General features: G+C 38.6%; 1 protein-coding gene across 1 annotated transcript in view; it reads right to left on the reverse strand.

The window, feature by feature from the left end:
• The window catches only part of ARHGAP10 (Rho GTPase activating protein 10), a 373,337-nt gene that overhangs the window by 266,845 nt on the left and 86,171 nt on the right, over positions 1 to 20,321 (reverse strand). Inside the window, exons 2-3 of the mRNA XM_044681696.1 lie at positions 1,435 to 1,530; positions 460 to 521 (exon numbers count right to left, since the gene is read on the reverse strand). Coding sequence (XP_044537631.1) covers positions 460 to 521; positions 1,435 to 1,530 — 158 coding nt within the window. The remainder of the gene's footprint in view (positions 1 to 459; positions 522 to 1,434; positions 1,531 to 20,321) is intronic.

Below are 20,321 nucleotides of genomic sequence, written 5' to 3' on the forward strand. Positions count from 1 at the left end.
AAGCTTGAAAAGCTACATAAATATAAGCTAAGGTGCTTCTTCTGAAGCAGGATAACATGGCACTCCTAACACAATAGGAATAACAAAAGATGGATGGGAAAAATTTAAGTCTTCAGTGGATCATTACCTCTAGGCAATAATTTTTACTATCACTGGCATCTATCATCCATTTAGGAGGGATGACATAGATGGACCTTAAAAAACCAGTCAGATCCCCTGATCTTACATATGAGAACACAGAAGTCCAGAAAAGATAAGTATCTGACTCAAAGTCACACAGTAAGCCATAAAATCTAGAACAGAGACCCCTTGGCTGCTAGAGTCTCATGGTTTTTTCCACTATCTAGGTAGGCTGCCTCTGCTATGATAAATTGAAGGAAATATTAACATTAGAACTATCTAGAAACCCAAATCTCCAACATTTAGCAGCCTGAATGGTTATTCACTTCTCCAACTCACCATGATTTCTCTCTGTTCTTCTAAGTTCCTTAAGAAATTTGAAAACTCTCGAAGTGAAGCATCTGCAAAGGGAAAGAGTAGGGGATAGTTTAATTATCATAGAAAAACAGAGCAAATCTGGTCTCAGGCATTTCCTCACTGTGTGACTCTGGGCAAGTCACTTAACCCAAATTCCCTAGCCCTTACTCTTCTGTCTTGGAATTGATGCCATCAATTCTAAAACACAATGTAATAGTTTTGTGTTTTTTTAAGGAAAGAAAACAAAATAGTTTGTCAACACGATGTTTATAAACAAAACTGAAAATCAATATGAATAATTAAACTTGCTTTGTAAATTTCTTTTACAGCATCAGGGCCATCCACAGTCTTTGAAAAGGCATCACCCAGGCACCCTTTGTAATTACTTCCACTAAGAACCTCTTAATAAACCTTGAAGAGCTACTTAAATGGATGCTAAGGTGATTCTATGGAAACAGGATGGAACTAGGATTTAACTAACATTAGAATTCCTGATAAGGAAAACATGTCCTACTAACGCACATGGAGATGTGCTCTAAAATTCAGTAGTCTTAGAGAGTTTTTATGGGGCCAGGATCAAGCCAGTATATAGGTCCAAGGAGGCCTGCAATGTTGGTCTCCTGACTCTAGACATTCACTTCATAACTATTCATAGTTGAGTAAGTAAATTCATACCATAAAACAGCCTGAATTCTATTTGACTCTGTTTCCCTCAGGATTCTTTGTCCATGACTCTCATTCATATTTTCTCTCCCATGTTTGCTGTTCATTTGACCAACATATCCTTCCCCGCCTGCACTGTCTAATCTGGGTTTTTCTACATTTCCCTCTATTCCTTACACTTCTCCATTTTACTTGCATAATAGTATTCCACTATATCAATCAAGCATTGATTTCTCCTCCATACCAATGAACATGAACACACAATTTAATTGTTTCCCTTCTGTTCTTACATACCTATACATCTCTCGTCGTCCGTCTCAGCATCACCGATGAACTCAAATTTGAAGTCTCTTAACGAATGGGCAAACTTCCTCTGGGCCAAAGACAGATCTAAAAGAAGAAAAATTCATGATTTAAACTCAAATTTTCAAATCCAGGCCTTTAGCAAACTGAATCTATTAGAGATACCAATGAACCAGAGACCTTCCTTCCACATGGAGAGTCAGTCTGTCCATATGCATTTATTAAGCATTTACTATGTTTTAATAAGTTTGCTTAAGAAAACACTATCTGCTTTATGAAAAGCAATTCTATCCCCGATGGGAAATACCTTGGAGGTAATCACCCACCAGCCTCTTGGGGTAGTCCTTAAACTCAAACATAAAGGTCAGGAAAGAAGAAATACCAGGGCGAGCTTCTATTCTGTGTTTCAGTCTCATGACTGCCAGTTTTCTTTTTCATGAAAACCAGGGAAGAGTGTATAGTGTGTGAGTTTTTTCATAACCCTTTAACCACTCCAGAGTAGCCTAAAGTTTTCAGGAATAGTAGCCCACCAATCTATAGTGCTTAGAAGAGCAATCATGGCAAATAAGTGATGCTGCGAATAGACGACCAGATCTGCAGTCCTCAAGACCTGAGTCCAAATCTGACCTCAGGCATTTCCCAGGCACTTCACCTGTTTTCCTTAGTTTCCTCAAATGTAAATTGAGGACAGTAACAACACCTACCTTCCAGAGTTGTGAAAATCAAATGAGATATATTAGCATAAAGTGCTAACTTGGCACAGTGCCTGGCACACAGAAGGTGCTGAATAAATGCTTTTTCCCTCCTTTCACTCACTCCAATGGCAACTACGTTAATTGGTTGTTGATTCTTTTCTATGGAAACAGAAACTTCTGGGGAAAACTCAAAGCCATTGCAGAGATAAATCCAATAGCGGAGGACCTTGGATTTAGTGCCAGCTGGGCCATCTAACCCAAACCCCTTATTTTACAGAGGAGGATACTGCTAAATTATAAAAATGAGTCTAAAACAAATACCGCCTTCTCCCACCTTCTCAAAGCTGAAGCTCTATGCCTCCTCTCACTTCACAGCACAAGGAAGTCTCCAAAGGACAAACAGCTCATGTTTTGTTTTATTTCATTTTAACAATACTTCATGTGACTGAGAAGTCTTTAAACAAACAACAACAAAAAAAATCCTGGAAACAATGACTGCCCAAAATGCCCGAATGAAAAATGAAGGGAAGAAAACATCCCATTATGTTACACTAGAAAACAGAACAATTTTCCATCATTATGTCACCCCACTCTCATGGCAGCATCCCCTTCTTTAAGCAATATAACTAAGGAGGGAAGTGGAGATATCAAATTATACTATGAAAAGTTAATCACCAAAAATATTTGTTACTGGCTAAAAAAAAAAAAAAGTAAAGTAGGTTACTGGAGCAGACTAAAAATGGGGGAATTATCAGAAAGCACTGAACTCAATAACCCAGAGAATACAAGTTTACTGCGGGGAAGAACTCCTTATCTGACAGGCTCTAAAAAGAAACCTGGGAAACAGATCATGAGCTCCTTGAGAGCAGAGCCAAGCTTTGGCCTTCCTTTGGTATCCCCAGCACAGTAGCATGGTGCTTGGGGTACAGTTGGTGTTTAAGAGCATGCTTCTTGACTAACGGGCAGAAATTAGATGTAGACCAGCATCTCCTACCATATACCACAACAAGCTCAAAAGAGATATTCAACATGAATACCGAAGACCATAAAAAAATTTTTTTAATTAAAAGAATTTACAAAAAATCAAGCCATTTCCCAATCAAGGAACATAAATAGGCAGTTTTCACAGGATGAAATCAAAACTATCAATAAGCACATGAAAAAGTGTTCTAAATCCCTTCTGATTAGAGAAATACAAATTAAAACAACTCTGAGGTACCATTTTACACCTAGCAGACTGGTCAATATGGCAGCAAAGGAAAGTGATAAATGTTGGAGGGGATGTGGCAAAATTGGGACACTAATGCATGGCTGGTGGAGTTGTGAATTGATCCAACCATTCTGGAGGGCAATTTGGAATTATGCACAAAGGGCTTTAAAAACTGCCTTTTGATCCAGCCATACCACTACTGGGTTTGTACCCCAAAGAAATAATAAGGAAAAAGACTTGTACAAAAGTATTTATAATCTTTATTGATTCTAAAGAGAGTAATTAGTGTTGCACTGAGGCTTCACTCCAGGGTTGGAAATTTAAAGAGCTTCTACCTTTTTCCTCAGAGGATTATAATTGTCATTCCACTAAGGAAGAAGGCAGAGTTAGAGCCTGGCATTAGAGCAGGAAGGTGAGGCTGTGGCCAGGCCAAGGACAGGAGAGTGATGGGTCAGGGACAAGAGACTGACAGGGGGACAAGAATGGGTACCAGTGGTGGAGGTAACTTGACAGTCCTAGGGAAGAGGTTGCAGTTGATACAACCCAATCCATTAAATCAGGATAGACTGCTTAGGGGTTGAGAGGGAGGCCCAAAGAGTTTGTTTCCCCACTGCAAGCCATGTTGACCTCTAATGGAATCCCTTTTTTTTTTTTTTTAAGGGAAAAGGTACATGCATAACCCAGGGGAAGTACTTTTCACCCCTGGGAGGAGGGAGGGAAAAAAGGGAGGGAAAGAATATGAATCATGTAACCAAGGAAAAATACATAAGTTAAAAAAATAAAGGGAATAGGGAGAAGATAGGGGTTTCATGGACCTTTTGTCCTTCCTGGCCTCTCAAACTTTGCCATTGAGATTTGGGCAGGAATACCATGCTGAGAGTATGGCAGTGGAGTCCTGCAAAAGATTAAAAACCTTGATGACCAAAGTTGAGAGGAGCGGGGAAGAAAAAAGGTATTTATTCCAGTTAATTTTACAAATATAATCTCATTTTATCCTCACAATAACCCTGGGAGGCAGGTGATATTATCATAACCATTTTATAGTTGAAGAAACTCAGACAAAACAAAGCTAATAGATATGTCCAGGATCACAAAGCTAATAAGCAGCTGAAAATAGATTTGTGCTCAAATCATGCCAAATCTAGGCCTAGAGTTCTGTCCACTGTGCCACCAGCTGAATGTCACCCCAAGCTAATGAGTTCTCAACCCTCAAAACTCAATGCAATCTACTCCTGAAGAAGTGAACAGGAAGGGAAAAACTTCAGGTAGAACAAGGCAAGGAAGGATGGAAGCAAAGCCAGTTTGCTGGAGAACTATGACTTCTGAGGATGTGTCAGCCTTCCTGACCTAGATTTAAATGGCGACCAGGGGCACAACTAAATACTTTTTGAGGGGAGGCAGAGGCTATCTTTTGTCCCTTTTGGTTATCTTCTACATTTAGCACAGTGCCTGGCACATAGTAGGTGCATCAGTAAAAATTTATCAACTGATCTTTTCTTCCCTTTGAAGCTTTGCTCAGCCAAGCTGGGATAGGTTGACAAAGAAGTCTTTTACTCCCTGATAGGTAGGAGGTCATAAAGTCTATATTCTGGAAGGGCCAGTACTTCCACAAGGGAAGCCAAATTTCAGTAATATGTCCGAAAGGGTCCTTGGAGTGGAGTATCAGGAAACCCAAGTCTTTTTGACCAGATTCTAACACTCCTCCCTCTGGACCTTCTCTTTCTTCCTCTATACAATATGGGATTGAATTGGACAAGGTAATCTCTGAAGTCCCTAGCAGCTCTACTTATGGGTCTACATAGAGGAATCTGTGTTCCATACAATTCCACCTTTACTCAGAATCAGTCTCAAGAAGAGTAGAGACTTCAGACCGTGACTTTTGGACAATTCACTGCACTCTTGGTTAACTTCCTATAAATTTAAGAGTTGGACAAGATGATCCCTGAGATCTTCTGCAATTGAAATGATATTTTGGGGTGTTTTTGGAGGAGGAATGGGGAAAGAGGTGAATTAGCTAAGCCCTCTTTGGGCCATCCCCCTACCAAAAGCATTTGTTTATTTTTAAGTTACTAATTCTCATCCTATTTCCCAGTGACGAGACTCTTTCGATGCCAAGTATGAAGGAGCCACTAATCTCAGCACCTGATGAAGTCAAGAATAATAGCTAAAATGGGGTGTTGACAAACATCTTAGTTGGAGAATAGTGGGGTACCTGGCAGATAGATAACCTCCCAAAAATAACTCTGGTGTAACCTTGTCTGTCTGTCTGTCTCTCTCTCTCACACACACATACATACACACACATTCCTACTTGTTGTGCTGATCTCATAGCTAGTTGGACCAAATTTTTACATCCTCTAGCTCTTCTCTCATCCTTTTGAATTGGCTTTTTCCTTCAAAGAAGCCTAATCAATATACAACTAAAACTACACAGGAAACTTAAGAGTTCTAAGAACTAAGAAAACTTCCCTGGGTGAAACTCAAATCAATTTAAATCTGACATTCTGTCTGTGTACTTTATTTGTATTTTACAGTTCTATGTTCATTTGCATTTTATGTAGGCAGCTGGTGGCCTGGCCTGGGAGTCAGAAGGAGAATACCATTCACAGTCCACTGGCCAAATAAAAAGCGGCAGCAGGCCAGGCTGGGCCCACGGGCTGAAGTTTGCTGACCTCTGCTCTATAGGATCAGGGCTGAACCCACTTCTTCCTCCTCTGTGGCCTGAGATATGTTAGGGCCTAACCTAGCACTGGGCAACTGTTGTTAGACCAGCTCATAAATGCCAGCCACCGCAATATATTAAGTCCTCGACAAAAGACCCTGAGGGAATGTTAAATCTGTTCATTCTATCTCTGTATATGCTGCCCAAACCAGATTAAAATGCACCAGGAAATATTTGACAAAATAAACACAATAAAACATGGATAATATTAATATATGGTTTGGGAAGTCAATATGTGGCCCAAAGCTATCCTCACACGTGGTGGTTTAACAGGCCTGTTTCTAGGTATTTAATACCACTGGTCTAGACCAAATTAGACTATAAATGAACATTATCTATGTTGTGCCATATTTTTCTTTATTATGTTAACTGTTTCACAAATACATTTTAATCTGGTTCAGCTGCATTGGGGAGTTTTGACACCTCTACTCTAGATTCTCAGTGACCCAAAATAAGTTTCTCAACCTCTCTGAGATGTAACACAAGGACAACAAAGTAGACACAACTTCAAATGTATTTTGTAATAGGGAATAAGTAATAAAGATAGGAAAATGCTCTTTAAAATATTGAAATACTTGATAATTATCACATAATTATCTAGTCATTATGTTACCCCTCTACTCTCTTCAGATAAGCTTTTTCTCTTCCAAAAGATAAATCTAATAAATTCATATGACTAAAAGTCCTTTAATTATATGAATCTCAAATTTTACTTAAGACCAATAGCATAGAAATTATACATTTTACAGATGAGGAAACTGAGGCTGGGATTAGGTGCTGCCCAAGGTCACACAACTAGAAGGATTTAAATTCAGAGGTCTCTTGCCTCCAGGTCCATTCAATTCTCTTTTAACTACATTATTACAATGCTTAAATGTTACACCTAATTGCATCCTCTCCCCTCTGACTCCCTCTAAATTGAATTCACTAGATTTTATGTTTCTCTGACAATTTGGAAGACCGACTATATAAATTCTCTCTCCACATATTTTACCATCTCATAGACAGGGCAATGACAACTACTACTAATATTTTATTGTCCCGTAGCTGTGCAAATCTTTACATAGTGAGATATTCATGGCATCTCATAAAGTTATTATACTTTTTAAAAACGCTCTCCAGCATCATGATTTAGTTCTAACATGGCCGTTTTGTTCAGAAAGGAAAAGTTCCAAGAACTGAGAGAGAGTGCTAATTTTCATCATGATTTAAAAGTGCCTTCTCATCATCAAACAGGCCATGAATCACAGAAGCCCCTCTCAACTCCTGAAAAACCATGCTAGGTGAACTCCCAATAGCGATGCCATGATGCCATCACCATCTAATATGAAGCAGGTCTTGAAGGCAGGGGCTATTTTTTTTCCTGTGTTTGTCTCTGGATTTCCAGGGCATTGTGGTCAGCCTCCCTGGACAGAATATCTAAAGTGATGAAATCATGTTATATCCCCAATGCCCTATAGCAAGCCCAGCTAAGTGCTGCAGTGGATAGAATGTCAGGCTTAGAGTCAGGAAGACTCATCTTTCAGAGTTCAAATCTGGATTACTAGCTGTGTGACCCTGGGCAAGTCACTTCACCCAGTTTGCCCCCCTTTCTCATTGGTAAAATGAACTGGAGAAGGGAAAGACAAACCAGTATCTCTACCAAGAAAAACCCAATTGGGCACAAAAAAGAACTGGGCGTGACTGAACAACGATGGTACACTGCATATGGGAGGTGCTCAATAAGTGCAAGAGTACAATTAATGAATATATAAGATGAACAGATGTGGTCCGTAGAAGCTAACAAGTGTTCAGATGTTGACCCTTTGAAGCTGCTTCTGTGAGATAAAAACTGCAAATGCAATGATAGTGATTTTGAACCAGAACCAAAGGAAGCTTTGTGGAGAAGGCAGGGTTCTGAGAGGTACCTTTAAAAAGATCAAAATTCCTGAGGCTGGATGTTGGAAATAAGAAAAAGAGATAATCTCTCCAGCCTCTCTGTAGGCCTTCAGGATTCAGAAAACATGGCTTCAGGCAGCCCTAAGGACACGGTGTTTTGGCCCCAGAATTCTAGAACAAACTTCAGGAATATTGCTAATGATTCAGCTGGCAAAGAAAAGATGGGCAATATCATGGTATACATTCTACCTGCTCAACTAGGGCATACCTGTGACTAAAATTCAACACACTATTAATAAATGCTTAATAGTGTCCTTTATTAAAAACAGTGCAGTAAAATAATATGGAAATAGGTCTTGATCAATAATATATGTAAAATCCAGATGAACTGCTCATTGGCTATGGGAGAGAGAAGAGAGGAGGAGGGGAGGGAAAGAATATGAATTATGTAACCATGGGAAAATATTCTAAATTAATAAAGAAATCAAAAATAAATAAATTAGAAAAAAACAAATTATCCAAACAATAACAAGAAAGAAATATTGATGGTCAAAGAAAGCAAATATATTAATTTTTACATAATATTTAATTCCACAAATATTTATCAAATTCCCACTATGTACAAATGTTTAAAATTTGTTTCCAAGTTTTTCACAAATATTTTCACAAACCATACATTCTATATCTTTGTGGAAAATAAATAAATAATAAACTACAATAGTAAGTAATAATTATAGCACACTTTAAGACTTTGAAAAATTCAAAAATTGAATAAAGCATTTATGCTTTCTTTTTAATGTGCTAAGCAGCAGAGGTACAAACAGAAAGGGCAGTCCTTCTGGCTCTCAAGGAGCTCACATCCTAATGAGAAAGACAACATATATGGAAGGTTTTAGCTCAAGTCAGATGGAAAGATCCTAGGGTGCTTAGTGTGCAGCAGCAAGGCAGGTAAGAGCTCCTCTTTAATATTATTCCGACACATAAAATCATATCCAAATTTCTGATATTAAACTCTTCGATAGGGCCAGGACCTAAGTGGCACGACTTTTCCTAGTCTGTCAGTAGATGTGGGAGCAGCTGCCAGGCTGCACAGTCCACAAAGGGTGCTTGCCAGGGTACCGGCTATGGGCACTGGGCTGGAAATATTGCTCTTCCCAAAGCTCTTGGGTTCATGATTCAAGGCTGTCTCCATCTAAGTCTAACGGCAGATTGTGGTCAAGATGGTGGAAAGCTGGCTCTCCCTCAGGGTGCCCTGTCTTTGCTGCTTCAATCAGGCTGGCTCATCTACCCCATATGTGGCAATTGTCCTTGAGAATGCCCGATCTTTTCTCCTCCATCTGCTTCCCCAAATGATGGCTGGGAAAGCTGGTTTGGAAGCATGAGTAGGAAGGAGTCTGAGAGATGCTGCCACTCTCACAGCTTTTGAACATTACAAAGATCTCAAAGTAACCTTTGTACAACCCAGGGGAATCACTTGTTTGCTCTGGGATGGTGGAGGGATTAGGGGAGGGAAAGAAAATGAAGAGCATGTAAACGTGGAAAAATATTAAAAATTTAAAAAATTTTTTAATAAAATTCAACAAATAAATAAACAATTAAGCAAATAAATAAATAAATGGCTAGCTGAATAAATAAATGAATAAATTAATGGATGGATGGATAAGGGGGGCATGACAAAGACCTCAATGAATCCTTAGCATAACTCTGGTGAGGTAAGTAGTGTGATTGTCATTAAAACCAATTTATAAGAAACAGAAAATGAAACTCTGAGACAATCTGCCACATTGCTGCTCCAAGGACCTCTGATTTCTAAAGAGAAGGTCTAACTCTTTTCTTTTGCTCCAGAGGCTGACCACAGGGGACCCCTACTGGGTATTTATACATATACACACACACACACACACACACACACACACACACACACACACACACACACACATAAAATCTTCTAGAATTCAAAGTCTTTCACAATCTGGCTCCAATCTGTCTTTCCAAGCTGATTTTCCATTCCCAAATCATGCACAAACTGACCTACCATTTTTTCACTGTATATAAATTCAATCTCCCTCCTCTGGATCTTTGCACAGACTGTCCCCTATGCTTTGTATGTCCTCATCCCAGCCTCTTGTAATCACTGGGTCTGTTAAAAGCTCAATTTCAGTGGAGTCTCTCTTAGAGTTCTTTCTTGATTTTACCAACAATTGGTGATCCCATTTCCCCAAAATGACTTTATGTCTACTTCGTGAATATTGTTATTTATTTATCTGGGTCCACACAGTGACTCCCAAAACATGCTCTCTGAGGCTAGGAACTTTTTTGTTTGTTCTATAGTTGGTTGTCTTTTGGAGGACCAATGGCATCACTGGCGATGGCTTGATTTGCACATGAATTGGACTGAAGGGAGGCAGAGTTTCAAAGTCATCAGCTTCCCTTTCTCTTCCAGAGTCATCAAAGTCCACTGGCAAGACAAAAGTCAGAATGACTGTTGATGGCTCAGGATGCAGTGGATGACTTTAGCATCTTTGATGTCTTACCAAGCTCTAAGTGCTCCACAGTGCCTGCTTCAGCCACTTTAATGGCTGTTGGAACAAATTGTTCTCCTCTAAACATTCTGCTGGGGGAGTTGTGGGGGGGGGGGGGGAGGATCACATGTTTGATGCACATAGTAGGGACTTGAATTCTTGTCAAAATAAATTTAATTACGCATAACCACACAGATAAGAGTCAGAGGCAAAGTCAGAACCCAGGTCTCTTTTGATTGCACAATACCCTTTCCATTGCAATATGATGACTCTCAAGTTCTGTTTTGGATAAGTTGAGTTTAACATGCTGGTGGAACATCCAGAGGGAAATGTCCTTCAGAAAAGTAGAAATATATATCTGGAGACCCCAAAAAAACAGTGAAAACTAGAGGTATAGATTGGAAGTCATTTACATGGAGTACGAATTAGCTAAAGTCGAAATGAATGAGAATGTCCAGTGAGAAGAGGGTAAAAGAGAAAAAACGGCTTAGGACAAAACCTTGGGGAATCCTCACATTAAGGAATGAGGGAAAGGCCCAGGGAAGCAAGGAATGATTAAATAAATCAAATAAAGTACCAAAAGTATCTCAAAAAAGAGAAGTAAGTAGAAGGAACAATGTTACAGAGAAGTCAATGAAAATGAAAACTAAGACTAATGGATTTATCCATTCAGAATCAATTCTACATAGGCCTCCTTAATCTTTTTTTTTTTTTTATGGCATGGGACCCTTTTGGCAATCTGATGATGCTAATAGATTCCTAAGAATAATGTGTTTCAATGAATAAAATCAAATTCTTAGCAGGACAAAAGAAACTAATTATACTGAAATACAGTTATCAAAATATTTAGAAAACAAGTCCATACTCTACTAGCAACAATGCAAGGATCCAGAGCAAGGCTGAGAGACTTAGGAGAAAGAAAACTAGCCACATTCAGAGGAAGAATTGTGGGTGGAGAAACACAGAAGAAAAACAACTGCTTGAACACATGGGTTGAGGAGGACATGATTGGGGATGTAGACACTAAACAATCACTCTAGTCCAACTATCAATAATATGGAATTAGGTCTTGATCAATGATATGTGTAAAACCCAGTGGAATTGTGCGTCGGCTAAGGGGGGTTAGGGAGGCTTGGGGGAGAGGGAAAGAACATGAAACATGTAACTATGGGAAAATATTCAAATAACAATTAAAAAAAGAAAGAAAGAAAACATGTCCATAATTAAGAAGCCTGGATATGGTGTCAGATCATTAATAAGAAAAATATTATGATATTTCTGGTAGTCTAAAATTCAGAACTATAGATTGATAAAATGCTTACTCCATATAAATTAAAATTGTTCTCTCTCAAATGAAGATCTCATGGACTTTAAAGAGATTTATTTTTCTCCTAGAGGCCCTTTTGGTTTGCTATTTCCCTCTATAGTTCAGGTTCAGAAAAATCAAGAAAACTGCTCCAGGCCTAGGCTTCAAATATTTGCTTACAATCCTAAAAATTGTGGGCTTTTTAAAATCCATGTAAACATGCTTTTATACCTCTAAAACTGCCATAAATCCTTCAAAAATGGTACCTTGAAAATATGGCTAAATAAGGCAATTGAACTTCTTTAGGTGAGAGGCACTGCCAAATAGAAAAAGTAGGAGTATGAATTTTTAATAACTCGATGCCAACTGACACCCAGATTAATCATGGATGATGGCTCTGTGATTTACACATCAGTACCAGGAGACTACAGCTTGTTCCACACAACCAAAGTCACTCCGGTCCCTCAGGGTGGAATGTAGTTTGTACTACACATTCATCTGTATTTGCTGACTGATAGACTGTTCCAAAAAAAGCTGTTTATACATTCTCCAGGCCTCTTCTGTCTTTTCCTCCTTTGAGGACAGGTCATTACTTTTATTTCTTCTGCATCACAGAGGGAAAAAAATGCCCATTGGGCAAACTCAACACAAGAAAGGGAGTAGAGCATTCAAAAAGTGCTCTTTCCTGAAACCTTTCAGGAAGACCTGAGTTCAAATCTGGCCTGAGACTCACTAGTAGTGATCCTAAACAAGTCATTTAACCCTTTTTGCTTCTACTTTTCATCTGCAAATTGAGCTGAAGAAGGAAAAGGCAAACCACTCCAGTACCTTTGCTAAAAAAAAAAAAAACCCAGATTGGGTCATGAAGAATTGGACATGACTGAAACCAAACAACAACAACAAAAAAAAAACCCAAAAAACCAGAGACTTGAATTGGATGCTCTTAGAAGGTAATCTCTGGTGCAGAGTGAAAGGAGCAGAACCAGAAGAACATTGTACACAGAGACAGATACACTGTGGTACAATCGAGTGTAATGGACTTCTGTATTAGCAGCAATGCAATGACCCAGGACAATTCTGAGAGATTTATGGAAAAGAACGCTACCCACATTCAGAGGAAGAACTACAGGAGTGGAAACACAGAAGAAAAACAACTGCTTGAACACATGGGTTGATGGGGATATGACTGGGGATGTAGACTAGATGATCACACTAGAGCAAATAATAATAATATGGAAATAAGTCTGGATCAATGACACAGGTAAAACCCAGTGGAATTGCTAATTGGCTACAGGAGGGAGGTGGGAGGAGGGGAGGGAAAGAACATGATTCAAGTAACCAGGGAAAAATTAATTAATTAATCAAATAAACTTAAAAGTTAAAAAATATAATCTCTGGGCTACTTACTATTTCTGATTACATATAAGCTCAAATCAGCCATGATATTTGGCTTTTACAGTAAAAGTCTCGACTCCAAGAACCAGTAATAGCAAAAGGTAAGATCAGCTCTTGCCTAAAGTTCCTTACCACAAATTCTCAAAAACAAGGACTACTCGTGATGAAAAAATCTCAAGTCAACTATGACGTTAGGCTCAGAAAAACAAAGTGATAAATCATATATATATATATATATATATATATACATATATATATAAACACTGCCATCATTCAAAAAATATGAATCCTTTAGCTCTTTGCAAAGAAGAATTGCCAAATTCAGAAATTCCTGACCACAGATGATCATCTTTTTGCATGTAGAGACCTAATCAACCAGATTATCCCGTCCCACTGCTCTGCGAAGGGAGCTCATTTCTACACATCCGAACCTGTCCCCAACATTCTTCAACACTTTAGTTCATCACATGGTACAGACTCTAAGACCTTTAAATCTTCTGATCAAGACTCATGCCAAAAAATAGTAGTTACATTAATCCAAGTCCCTTGGGAGCAAATCAAAAATCCTCCATTATAAAATGATACAATGCTGTCCTGTGATATGTGACAATTATCCCAAAAGAAAGGGCCGTCCATACTCAGGCGAGGGAAAAGAGCAACCACACTCCAGAGTGGACAAATAATTGACTTAATGGGTTTCATCATAGAATAAACAAATAATCTTGGAGACCTAAAACTGAATTATCAGCCTAGTCCAGATCAAAGAACTGAAATGAACAGTCCTGTGCCCCAGGAGGAATATGTGACCAATCACTGAACCAGCAACCTCTTACTTTCCTAGAGGGATGGTGAATTTGGGGGCACGAAAAGCAAGAGGTTTAATCTAGGTCTAGGTAGACTGGAGCTCAGACTTAAGGCAGTAGTGTGGAGGGGAGGTGTCAATGAGGCAGGATTTGGAAAGAAATGCCTTATGTCTCAGGGTCTCCAGAGAAATGAAAATTAGGATCACTTAGATGGCAAAAGAGATATTCAGGAATGGATGATAAAGAACTTGATGATTTAAAAGAAAAGAGAAAGAGATGAGCTGTTCCCATGGTATGAGCAAAGGATAACCATAGAGGACCTGAGATTCATTGGTATACTTGTTCTGATGAAGTTGAGAAAGGCCTCCAGTATCTTTTGCAAGCTAGGTGTTATGATAGATAGGAAACAATGAGCCAGGAGTTGGTAGTCTGAGTTTAAATCCAGCCTCAGATACTTACTTTCTGTGTGACCCTAGATAAATCATTTAACCTATTTGCTTTATTTTCTTCATCTGTAAAATGAGGATAATAACAGGATTTATCTCTCAGATTATTGTGAAGATTAAATAAGATAATATTTGTAAAATGATTAGCACAGTTTCTGGAACATAATAAGTGATACATATTATACCTATAAATGTGTGTATGTCAGTCAATAAGCACTTATTAAAAGCATCTAGTAGGTGCCAGGCACTGTGCTAAGTAATAAAGATACAAAAAGAGGTAAAAGACAATCTCTGCCCTTGAGGAGCTCATGAGGAGACAAGCAGAAAAGAAATATGTACAAACAAACATGTTTTACATAAGATAAATAAGAAATCATTATCAAAGGAGAGACACAAGAATTAAGAGGAATTTTCAGAAACTTCCAGCAGAAGATGGGATTTTAGCTGGAATATAACCTGAGCAGCATGCAGACATACACATTTTATATTTATATATTCGCATTGGACTTCACTTTAATTCTTAGCTAACTTTACTTAACACTTTAAAGCTGTTTGTTCTCCATGTTTAAGATGCAATACCAAGATTCACAATTCCTTAAAGGCTCTCTGAAGAAACCAAGTAAAAAATAGCAGTTGTTACTTTTTACCCATTCATATATATATATATATATATATATATATATATATATATAAAGCACATGAGTCCTTTTAGTGGAAGTTTTAATGTGGTAACAACAACAAACACTCTCTAGATATACTTCTTCACTGTCATCTGCTGTACATGCACTATGGGCCCATACTCACTCTTTGGAATGTTCATTGACCAAAATCCAACCTCCCCAGTGAAAAGTTCTTTAGGTGCAAAAGGTTAAGCCTTTCCCAGGGATAGCATTCACCTTTGGAGCCTCTTGACATAGATGTTGAGAAAGTCCAGCTTACAAATCTTTGGAGATGAGTAGGGTTCTGGTTCCTGTAACTCTTTATGAGCAGGGAAGAACTGAGTAACCTCAGGATTAGAAGTCATAGGCATTAGAGGATGCCAAGTTTTCACAAGTCCCTCAGTGACGCTAAACCAAACAGTCAATAAATCCTATTATTTTAGTATGTTGCCACTGAATAGAGTAACCTGGAAAATACAGTGGTCTCCCAGAAAACCTAAGCAAAGAGAGATAGATGAAGGAGGGAAAAAATGGAAATAAAACCACCCACAGAGGATAGGAGGAACTCTGGGGTTAACCACAAGTACACACTGAAAGCCCAAAGTAAATATTAATAGGGACTCACAGTTGCTAACCAAAGGAAAAGACAATTCCACTTTTCTCTCGCTAGAGCTTTTGGATTTACTTTCCTGGAACAGAATCACAGGATCTCCAAGTTGGAAGAGGCTTAGAGGTCATCAAAGTCTAGCCTGTACCCTGACAACAATCCTCTCTACAAAAGCCCCAAAGGGTCACCTAGCATCCTCTCAAAGTCCTAACAGGGAGAAGAAAACTGAGCAACTTCTGAGCAAAGTCAATCAAGTAATTGTCTACCCCAATGGTATGTGTCCACACAACAGGATGAAGAGTAATGCAGTAATAATGTAAGAACACAGACCCCACTCAAGGCAGACCTTCAGAGATTGAGGAATGGAAGGTGATATTAGAGGACTTTTCACTGGACACCTTATGTTTTAGTCACTCTCAAGGAGCATTACAATTAGTGAGTTGGGTCCATATTGCATGAGCAAAAGACAATAGTGAAGAATAAGAATGTCCAGAGAGTGTTTAGTGTTGTTATCACAATTTAAAGAGGAGAAAACTGAGATCCCAAGAGATGACTTGCCCAAGGTCACAAAGGAAATTAGAGAAGCAGGATGCAGACCCAGGTCCCTTGATTACAAATCCAAAATTCTTGCTACTGAGCTGCCTGAACCAGGAGAGATGTAGATGTCCTGAAATTGTTTAGTCCACTCTATTAGATGCTTCCAATATAATTACAATTAAATGTTGAACTGTGTGGTACCAATTGTAATTTTATAAGAGTTCCCAAAAGGAGAGAATAGTGTAGACTGAAACAGTAAAGGAAGGTACCACTTAGAAGTCAAGAAGTGATCCAAAGCCTGAAGGATGGTTTAGGTTTGGATTGGTAAAGAGGAAAGGGAGGACATCCCCATCATGGAAGGCCAAGTCATGGAGATCCAGTGTTTAGTATATCATACATACTGAGAAAGGGAAGGAAACACTGAATATGAAGTCCAAGGACTAAAAAATCAGAGAAGCTGGAGTCTCCTGCCCTCTGAAGGTTCAAATGTGATATTTTCAAATGCAATGTTCAGTGATACATCTGTTCCTTCAAAAGGTACCTACAAATTGCTTACTAAGTGCCAGGCACTAAAGATTAAAAAGATAAAAGATGAAACCATGTCTACCCTTACTTAAAGAGTTTAAATTCTACTGGTGGGGAACACCTAACCCAAATGAACTACATCCTGAGATAAAAACAGGCAGATGTGACTTCTGGGCCAGAACAAGACATTTTTGAAAAATATGAAAATGAGAGAAATACCACAAGACTGAAGAAAGGCAAATGTCATCTCAGTATTTTTAATGGAAGAAAACCATCTCCAAACTACAGACCAGTAAACTTGGCTTCAATTCTAAAACAGATCATTAAAGAAATGGCTGGCAAAACTCTAGAAAGAAATTCAATTTCCAAGAGTCAGCATGATGGTTCCATCTAGAATAGGTCATGCCAGACTAACCTCCCTTCCTTTTTTGACAGGATTACTAAACTATTAAATGAAGGCAATGCTATAAATATAGTTTAGCTGAATTTGAGGAAAGTATTTGACAAAGCATATCATTCTATTCTTGTCAAGAAATGTGGATAAGATAATAACACAACTGAATTTACAATTAGTTGGAAGGTAGGGCAGCTCAGTAATGCAACAGATAGAATACTGGGCCTGGAGTCAAGATACCGTCTTCCAGAGTTCAAATCTGGCCTCAGAAACTCATGAAGAAGGGGGTATTTGGGCTGCACATCGAATGTAGCTAGAGGTTCTAAAACATCATAATCATAAGTCACAGCACCTCAAATGTTAGTTCATATATTTTAAATTCACTAACATGTAGTTTCTATTAATGTTTTATGTAAAAGATCTTTTTAAAAGCATGCAACTCACCAGAGATCACCAAAGATCTCTTCTTTTGAAATGGTCTATCTTGTATCTGCTTCCTACTTTGCTAATTTTGCTATCTGCTTCAGCAAACCAAGGGCCTTTAGCTGAAAATAATGACTTGGCCACCAGAATATATCTGTTTGCATGAGAGGGATATGAAACTCCAAAGAAAAGGTTCACTTCTTTACAATATCTATTTACAAGTATCATAGGGATTACCTGTGACTATCTAGGAACATAAAGGAAACTCAAAAAGGGATGAGCTCTTTGAGATAGTCTCTGGGAATGGGTCAATGTAACTCAAGGGGGAGCAGTGTTTAAAAGGGTGAAAGTTATTAGGCACTTCCTTTACTTTGAGCACTGTGTTATGGAATAAGGGGAGACAGAATTAAAACAAGACACTGTCTCTGCCATCATAGACCTTACAGTCCAAGAAGCCAAACCTTTCCAGGATATGTGCCTAAGAAATATATCTGTAGTGTCCCTGGGAGCAATAAGCCCATTAAAGAGAGAGAAGTGATCAAAGACCTCTACCCCATTCTCTAATATTCATAGAAACACTGGCATACTCCACTGAGGCACTTACCCTCAATGATGGGCCAAAATTCTGACTCTAAACACCAAGACTAAAGAAGATTGTCCTTCTACTTGTGACTTCATAAAAACTTAACCCAGAGTGAAACAATAAATACTATAAAGAAAAATGTTTACATATCAAAACACTTTTTATAGTAGAAAACAAATCTTATTATTTTAGTGACAGGTTGTTTTAATATTTTAATTTACATTTTAAGACTGCAATAAAAATAATTCATGATACCACCTTATAATTAAAACATAATAAAGACTTATAAAAAAAGAAAAATAAAGAGAAAATTATAGGATAGGGATAGGAGCTTGGCCTGTGATTTCACTAGTTTAGTTAGTCCCAGGGGAGGAAACTCCCTCTCCTAATTCAGGGTGGTACCACTTATAGTTTCAGTTCCCTATAGCAGAGGTATCAAACTCAAATAGAAACAGGGGTCACTTGACCTTACAAATTGTGGGCTGTATATTGACTTAGGAAACCACATATTAACATTATCATTGTTCTATTGTATTCTGATTTATTTTGTTAACTATTTCACAATTACATTGTTACCTGGTTCAGCAGCACAGAGAATAAGGAGACTGAATGTTAATGTTATTGTTTTGTTTTTTAACAAAAAAAAGGAGTAAGGGCTAGGCAATGAGGGTTAAGTGACCCGCCCAGCTTCACACAGCTAGAAAGTGTCTGAGGCCAGAGTTGAGCCCAGGACCTCCTATCTCTACTGAAGCACCTAGCTTCCCTCAAGGCTGAATGTTTGACACCTCTGGTCTAGTGAATAGAGATGTGAGTAATTTGCCCCAGGGTCACAGTCTGGGTGTGAAGGGGAATTAGCACTCAAGTTAAACTAAATGAAATGCTTAGTTGGAATTGGGGAGCAAGTACGTAAACAAAGGGTTTGAAACCTAGACTACAAGGAGAGATTTCCATCAGTAGATGAAGGCACATTCCAGTTGAGTTTATGGAAGGAATAACAATTACTCTTATACAAAAATGGAATAGGCTACCTTGCTTGCAAGAAAGGGAATTCTCTCTTGATGGGAGCAGTCATCTAGCCTCTCCTGAAACATCTATCTGGTACATGATACATGGAATTCTCACAGTGGATGGAAGTTTGCAGGATGGAACCTTAAGGTTCCTTAGAAAAGATTTCTCCAGGAATTCCTCCCTGCTGGAGAATTTGCTAGTTAGTCTATTATCTGCTGAAGTCAGAGAGAAAGTGATATATACACTTAGGATTTCACTTCGGGTTGGGAGTATGAGCCTCTTGTTAGCTCTGGGGAGGAAGGAGTAGGCAGCAGAAGCATGCTTAACTGTTCCCCTCAGCATCGCCCGTTGGAAACATCCAACAGTCTCTGATCCCAAATCAGAGGAGAGAGAAAGATGAGGAAGAAGATTGAAATGAAGCTTAAGAAGGGAGGTCATCAGGGGTGGGAAAGAGAGATTCTGACCAGCTTCTCCATCCCAACCCCACCCAGAAGGCCTTTAATTCTTTTCAAATTTGACATGGACAAAGTCCAGAGTCTTTAAAAGAGCTTTTGAGAACCTCGGAGATGGTTTTTTCAAAGCCCTCTCTCCCCTAGCCTTCCCCTCAAAAGGAGAAAGTATGAGTAAAGCACACAAATGCACACAAAGAAGCAAGCTACTTTTCTTGATTCCCCCCCCCCCTTAAAATGCAAGACTGAAAGCAAAATGATGCATGTCAGAGGGAAGTAGGAAGAACATGGGAACATAATTTTTAATGAACTCAAAATATAGTATTTGTGCTTATTCCAAACATCCATCAGAGGAAATGAATGTCAAAATCTCACAGCTGGAAGAGATCTCAAGACACTCTAGACAAAGACTTCTTAAATGTGTGTTGATAGACCTCCAAGGGATCTATACATATATTTCTGAAGATTTGTCAATTTGAAGGCCAAAAAAAAAAATACTTCATTACACTAATCTCCAACTGCAACTTAGCATCCACCATGTTCAATTATGAAAATAGGCAATAAAACATTATCCTGAATGTAATACTTTTCTACTAGCAGCAATGCAATGACCCAGGACAATCCAGGGGAATTTATGAGAAAGAATGCTATTCACATCTAGAGAGAGAACCCTGAGAGTAGAAACACAAAAGAAAAATATGTGATTGATCAAGTGG

Source organism: Gracilinanus agilis, chromosome 6 (assembly GCF_016433145.1).
Source record: "Gracilinanus agilis isolate LMUSP501 chromosome 6, AgileGrace, whole genome shotgun sequence".
In the NCBI taxonomy this organism is placed as follows: Eukaryota; Metazoa; Chordata; class Mammalia; order Didelphimorphia; family Didelphidae; genus Gracilinanus; species Gracilinanus agilis.